Source organism: Lolium rigidum, chromosome 5 (assembly GCF_022539505.1).
Source record: "Lolium rigidum isolate FL_2022 chromosome 5, APGP_CSIRO_Lrig_0.1, whole genome shotgun sequence".
In the NCBI taxonomy this organism is placed as follows: Eukaryota; Viridiplantae; Streptophyta; class Magnoliopsida; order Poales; family Poaceae; genus Lolium; species Lolium rigidum.
The window spans coordinates 137,470,636-137,478,179 of NC_061512.1; the positions used below are offsets into that span (position 1 = coordinate 137,470,636).

At 49.1% G+C, this 7,544-nt stretch overlaps 1 protein-coding gene across 1 annotated transcript; it reads right to left on the reverse strand.

The window, feature by feature from the left end:
- Window positions 1-5,115: 5,115 nt before the first annotated feature.
- On the reverse strand, window positions 5,116-7,049 carry LOC124656464 (long-chain-fatty-acid--AMP ligase FadD26-like). The gene is given in 2 exon segments (XM_047195202.1): window positions 5,116-6,554; window positions 6,557-7,049. Coding segments are annotated over 2 exon segments (1,932 nt in total).
- Between the last annotated feature and the right edge of the window lie 495 nt (window positions 7,050-7,544).

Below are 7,544 nucleotides of genomic sequence, written 5' to 3' on the forward strand. Positions count from 1 at the left end.
ACACCGAAAAAGAAAATATTTCAATTAGAACAGCAAGAGGGAACTATTGTTGGGGAAGATAATTTGAAGGTGTATATTACTGAATTCTACAAGAAATTGTTTGGTGTACCGGTGCCAACCAATATTTCTCTTGTTGCAGAGGAATATCAGGATATTACACAAATCTCTCCATTAGAGAACGAGATCTTGACGGCGCCTTTTACTGAAAAGGAGGTTTTCGAGGCAATTTCTCAGATGGAACTAAATAAAGCTCCTGGTCCAGATGGATTTCCAGCTGAGTTTTATCAAAATTTTTGGGAAGTAATAAAGAAGGACTTGATGGCTTTGTTTTCTCAGTTTAGTAATGGGGAATTGCCTCTTTACAAACTAAATTTTGGTGTTATTACTTTACTACCCAAGAAGGAGAATGCTGTTCAAATTCAACAATACAGACCTATATGTTTGCTAAATGTTTGTTTTAAGATATTTACTAAAGTTGGCACGAATCGTATCTCGGGGATTGCCCCAAGAGTCATTAAACCAACCCAATCTGCTTTTATGCCAGGTAGAAATATTTTGGAAGGGGTAGTGATTCTACATGAAACAATTCATGAACTCCATACTAAAAAAATGGATGGAGTGTTATTTAAAATCGACTTTGAAAAAGCTTACGATAAGGTTAAATGGCCTTTTTTGCAACAAACTTTGAGGATGAAGGGTTGCTCCTGAATGGGGAAGATTAGTGCAATAGTTTGTCCAAGGGGGTAGTGTTGGTATAAAGGTGAATGATGATATTGGTCATTATTTTCAGACAAAGAAAGGTCTAAGACAAGGGGACCCTTTATCCCCAATGCTTTTTAATATTGTAGTGGATATGCTTGCCATCTTAATGGAAAGAGCAAAAGAGGATGGTCAAGTAGGGGGGCTAATCCCGCATTTAGTTGAGGGAGGACTCTCTATATTACAATATGCAGATGACACCATACTATTCCTGGAACATAACCTTGATAAAGCGGTTAATATGAAATTAATCTTATGCCTCTTTGAAGAGTTATCGGGGCTTAAGATTAATTTTCATAAGAGCGAGATTTTTGTTTTGGAAAGGCAAAGGAGGAAGAGGCTCAGTATAAGCACATCTTTGGATGTGATGCTGGACAACTCCCCTTTAGATACTTGGGTATTCCAATCCATTACAAAAAAAACTCAAAAACTCGGATTGGTATCCGGTAGAAACAAGGTTTGAGTGTAAATTAGGATGCTGGAAAGGGAAGTTACTATCCTATGGTGATAGGTTGGTTCTTATTAATTCAGTGTTAACTAGTTTACCGATGTTTATGTTGTCTTTCCTACAAATACCTGTTGGGGTAAGGAAACAGTTGGATTTCTATAGATCGAGATTTTTTGGCAGTCAGACGAAAACAAAAAAAAATACCGCCTTACAAAATGGAATATTGTGTGACGTCCCAAAGATCAAGGGGGTTTAGGTATTGAGGTACTCGAAATCAAAAACAGATGCTCATTGAGTAAATGGCTCTTTAAACTGCTTAATGAAGACGGGGTGTGGCAAGAATTGCTACATAACAAATACCTATGACATAAGTCGTTATCGGAAGTACAAGCCAAGCCTTCTGATTCTCCTTTTTGGAAAGGATTGATGGAGGTAAAACAGGAGTTTTTTTCAAGGGGCTCTTTCAAAGTGGGTAATGGTATGACCACCCGCTTTTGGGAAGATGTCTGGTTGGGAACTACTTCATTGGCTCAGCAATATCCTTCATTATATAACATTGTCCATCATAAAAATGATACTGTGGCACAGGTGCTTGCTCAACCACCATTGAATATTACCTTCCGAAGAGTGTTGAATGGTAGTAAATGGACTTTATGGTTACAATTATGTCGGAAACTCATGATGGTTGCTTTGAATGACGAGGATGATCGGTTTTTTTGGAATTTGACATCTAACGGGGTGTTTACTGTCAAGTCCATGTATGAAGATCTTATGTGTGACCATACCCCCTTTTTGCGAAAGTATCTATGGAAGGTTAAAATACCTCTTAAGATTAAGATTTTCATGTGGTTCATGAGTAATAAGGTTTTGTTAACAAAAGATAACCTAGCTAAACGTCATTGGAATGGGTGTACGAAATGTGTATTCTGTGGGGAACAGGAGACCATTCAACACCTTTTTATTGAATGTCCGTTAGCTAAACTTTTATGGCGTACGGTTAATTTCACTTATGATCTTCCACCTCCCACCAATATTACCAATATGTTTGGTAATTGGCTTAGAGGAGTAGATAGAAAATCTAAGGCGTTTATCCGGATTGGGGTCTCTGCCTTATGTTGGTCTATTTGGAGGGTCAGAAATGATATAATCTTTAATAAAAAGGTATCTTTTCATTTCTTGCAGGTTATTCACATGGTCTCCCATTGGGTCCAGCTTTGGGCTCTACTTTCTCCGGAGGGATTGCGGGATACCATGGCTTCTGCATGCACACGGCTTCTGATGGTCGCTCAGGATATCTTGTGCCAGGCTGGTTGGCGGCATACTAGAAGACTATGTTGAGTTGTAGTCGTAGTATGTCCTTTTTTCGATGGTTGATTCTTGTATCAATCCTCGAGTATGTGTGAATTGTAAACTATACTTTTTGGAACCTTTTATTAATAAACGGCCGTGTGCATCGTCATGATGCAGAAGCCGGGGTACACCCCATTTCGAAAAAAAAACGTATACCGGAGCGCCAGCATGAGGGCGAGGACCATCCTACCTTTCTGCGCGTGCTTCACCAGAGCGTTGTCCTGAAAGACGATGGATTTGTAGCGCGCGGCTTCACCGATGGGAGCCTCAGTCTTGAAGTGGCGGCACCCGACCTTAATGGCGCGGAGCAAGATAGCTACAGCACTTCCGGTTCATAAGCTCACTAGCAGCGCCGCCGTCAAGGCGAATGCCGCGTGAACTCCGCTGCAGCGTGGAGTCGTGGACGCCTGGTAGTCTCGCCGGCAACCTGGAGTGTGCACTTGATGTCTCTTGTTGCCAGAGCGCCGTCACGGAAGGCCTCCGTTATAGACTTGTGTCGACCCATGAGTTCATCAATGCGGAATACAACGGTCCTTTACCAGCTTTACATGCACACCGTATCTGTATATAAATATTTTTGGCACAGATCCCGGTGCAAGATTGGTCGGTCCAGATATCATGACCATCTGGACCCCAGAGCCAAAACTCCATCCCCGTCACTATTTAGTAAAGATATATATCACTGTACCCTCACCCAGATCTACTAGGTATACACTAGGCAAGTGATTATTTTGTAAGACTTTTGACTTTTGTCCTATCAATTACATATAGTTTTCAATCCTGTACACTGTTTCCTTCAGTGACTAGAGTTGTTCTTGGGTGTGTTCAAAGTTGCTGCCTGTGTGACTATGGTAGTAGCTTTGACTTGCAGGTTGTGAAAATGCAACTGCATTCACTATCACTGTGCTCATTCTAGTTCAGTTCCAATTCTTGGAAATTGATCATGTGCCTAATTATTTGCTGGTTGTGTGTTGTGGAGCTTGTTTTCAGTAAGATGGTTTACTTTACTGCATTGAAAACAATAATTGGTGCTCTGACTGGAGAGGGAGGAAATCAATCCTACTCCACACAGTACTTAACACAATGATGCAATAGTTCAATTGTCACTTCAAATTCAGTGGCTGTTAATTTCAAGATACTTCACACAATGATACATATGCATTGAGCTAGTTAAGTGTCTGGTAATTTCATTCTTGTAGTGGATTATTAATTTGCTACATGTACCTCCTTATTTTTCAGATAGGAGAATCAGCACCCACGAGTTTGGGGGACACTTGGGCCGCTGGTTTTTGGTCACCGAAGGAGCTACGGTGACAAGCTGGAGGTGCTTGTGTGACGGTGAGACCGCGAGATTCAAGACAGCGAGCCGGGGAGCAGGTCTTCCCCTCCCTACTACCTCTGTCCGTGGCGGCGAGGCAGGGATTAGTAATGATAAAAATGAAGTGCTTAATACCTTCAGTTCTGCTGTTTTATGGTCTCTGTAGACTTTACGGAATGAATTTTGTTTCCAGAGGAGAACATGGTCTGGGCTGGGAGATGTTTGGTCAAGGGTAATCACAAACGTCAGAAGGTGGCGGCTTCTTTGCAGGATGCTCATACATCTCTTCTGGACCGAAATCTGCTGCTACTGGAAAGAACAAGAGGCGAGCTTCTACGGATCGCCTGGTGATGTCAAGCTGGACCTGAAATCATGAAGTCCTGGAAAAATGCTTAGCCTGCTTGCTTAGTTTAGGTCCTTTCTGTTTTCATGTCGACTGTGTGGTGGCCTTTGCCCCGTGATGTATTCCTCGTACTGACTTGACACACTCTTGGTTGCTTTAATGGAACCAGGGGGTTAAACCCCTTTTATCTAAAAAAAAAAGAACGAGGAACTAGCTAAAAAGACATCTCTATGTGCTATTTTTTATTTGTCCAAACATCTATGGACGAGGAACCGAGGAAGGGAACGGCAAGAAGCACCGTTATCCCCGACAGGTACGTTCGGCTCATCCTGGCCCTGCCGGCTGATGAGCCCGTCGGCCCTTGCCAAGAGGACCATGACTAGGCCGCGTGCACGAACATGACATGGTGCGCTGGGAGGAAATCAAGAAGAAGCGAAACCTGAGCGTCATCTCCTTCGCCGACCTGACGACCCCGTCTATGCTTACTTCTACTGTATTCCATAGGATCCAGAGGAGGAGGAGGCTGTCGAGCAAGCAGCAGTCCGAGAATAGACCAAGCATACAAGGAGATGCATGATGGCACTTGGCAATGAATTCTCTGTTTGCAATTTGCTCTGTGATATTTCGCATCAGGTTTCTGAAGAACTCAACTGGGGATGATTGTTGTGCATGTAAACTTGTAAAGTCCGAACGTCTATTTACTCCTTGTGTCAAAACAAATCTCTATAGGATGCATGGTTTTTTCCATGGAAACAATCATGAATCGATGTATCTGTTAGAGATCTTTTGGCTGGGTATATTTTCAAATCTCTCTAATTTGAGATTTCAGAAGTAGCTAAACACACATGACAGCCTCTACATCGATGGTTGAACACGGCCGTTCAACCAAATGATCCATCAAAGAAACGATCGCGTGCGAAGACGGCCACTTGCACTCCCAAAGGCTGTGGCTATGGCTGGATCCCCACCCTCCCCTGCCACCCAGCTCGCCGCACACCTCTCCTCCATTTGGCTCTCCTCCTCGCCTACCCCACGCACTGACCCCTCGCCATTACCGTCGTCATACACTGCCTCGAAAACCACCGGAAACTTACCGGCGATCAACTTCTGTCTTGCTGCCCCACGACGCACCTTCCCCGATGTGGTCTTGGGCACCGCGCCGGTCTCGACCAACATCAGCCGCCCAACCCTCACACCTTCGGCCTCCCACAATGCTCGCCTCATGCGATCGCAGAGACCTCTGTTATCACCCCGGCCGCCGCCCTTCTGCAGCTCCGCGACGACGCACGTTGTTTGCTCGGGTGACGCTATCGCTGGCGCTGTGAAAGCGGCGATGCATCCGCCTCTCAGGCGGTCCGGCGCGCTGCCGAATGCCACCGTCTCGATGTAGTGCGCGTGCACTCGGCGCGCCCCGCCGTCTTTCAGTGCTACGTTCACAACGTCGACGCTCCGGCCGACAATGTACAGGTACCGCTCCGCCCCCGTGATCACGCCGCGGTCGCCCGTGCGCACGAAGCATGATGACCCGGACCTCCCCGGCATCCTCGCGCAGAACGCCTTGAGGCTCGCCGACGGGTGCCCGAGGTATCCCGACGCATTGCTCGGTGATGAAACCCACACCTCCCCCTCGACGCCGTCCGCCACCGGCTCGCCGCTCTCCTCGTTCACCACGGCGATCTCGATCTCCGGCGCTTCGTGCGCCATGGAAGACGAAAGCCTCGCGGACGGCAGGAGCTTCTTGTACGATGGGAGCTCTTCCGCGCGCTTGCTGGTGCTCCGCCACGCCGTGGACACGAACGTGCAGTTCTCGGCGAGGCCGTACGACGGCGAGATGGACCCGGCGTGCAGCCCGTCGCGGCTGAACTCGTGCACGAACTCGTCCACGCACGCCTTGTAGATCGGCTCGTTTATCAGGATCAGGTTCCGTAGGCTTCCGAGCTGCACCGGTCGCCGCGATAACGCTGTGCGCTCGCCGCCGCGCCTGAGCACTAGCGGCAGCGTGAACGACGGAACGGGCGTGCACGTCGCCCTGAACTCGGAGATGAGCTCGATCCAGAGTCGCGGGCGGCGGAGGAAGGCGTCCGGGGAGGCTAGCACGCAGGTGGCGCCGGAGACGACGGTGAGGAGGAGGAACATGAGGCCGCAGTCGTGGTACTGTGGCAGCCACGACACGATCACGCTGGCCGGGCCCAGGTCGTAAGCCATTCTCGCAGCCCGCACGTTATGGGCTGCCGATCCGGCCGTGACAACCACTGGCTTCGGGATGCCCGTCGCGCCGGACGTGTACTGGATCAGGTACGTGTCGTCCGGCCCGCACCCCGCCATGGTGGCTCCAGCTCCAGCTCCTCGACGGACAGCCACCGCAGTCCGCTCAGCGCGGCGGCGATCCTGCCCGACGCGCCAGCAACGGCGTCGACGTAGCGAGCGTCGGCAACAGCGGCGCAGGGCCTCGTCTGCGACACGGCGCGCAGGAGGTGCGCGTGCGCCGGGCCGGGCCTGGACGGGTTGGGCGGTATGACGGGCACCGCCGTGAGCCCCGCGCGCTGGCACGCAAAGAGGAGCTTGACGAGGCGGAGCCCCGGCGAGGCGAGCACGAGCAAGGTGTCACCTCGCCGGAGCGGCCCGAGGAGCCCGGACGCCATGCGCTCCACGGCGGCGTCGAGCTGGGAGTACGTGAGTGCCGTGTACGACATGTCGCCGGTGGCCGCGTCGTCGTCGGCCCAGACGAATGCCGGCTTGGCGCCGAACGCCGGCAGCTTGGCCCACACGGGCAGGTACCGGTGCACCACCGGTTGGTCCGGGTAGCACGGGTCGTAGTTCTCGGTGGCCATGGCCGCACCTACTACAGCTAGCCAAACCTGAACCTTTCTGCACTCTGCAGCGCCTCCTACTCACTCAGCTGTCAGCTGTGTATAAAACTCATGCAGCGATGTGCTGCTATTTATAGTACCATTGCAGCACGGTCATCTGCACTGCACGCCGATGATCAGACGGTGACGACGACGCGGATCAAGGCAAGGAGGCGAGACCAAGGTGCTTGTTATCACTCCCTTGGGTGCATCCCGGGAATGGTGGATATCTGAGAGCATATACCGTGCTAGCTGCTTATTTTTGCCGCGCTTAACAGTCTCATGATCGAGACCTGCACTAATCCTACTCATCAGTGATGATAGCAATCTCTGCTTCATGTAAAAATTATGTATCAGTTCGTTAATGCCGAGGAAACTGGAGAATGGACCCATGGAATTTGGTATATGTTCGGGTATATTCACGCAATCACAGTCACAGAAATATATTCTTTTTTCAGACAACTATATTTTTTGGGA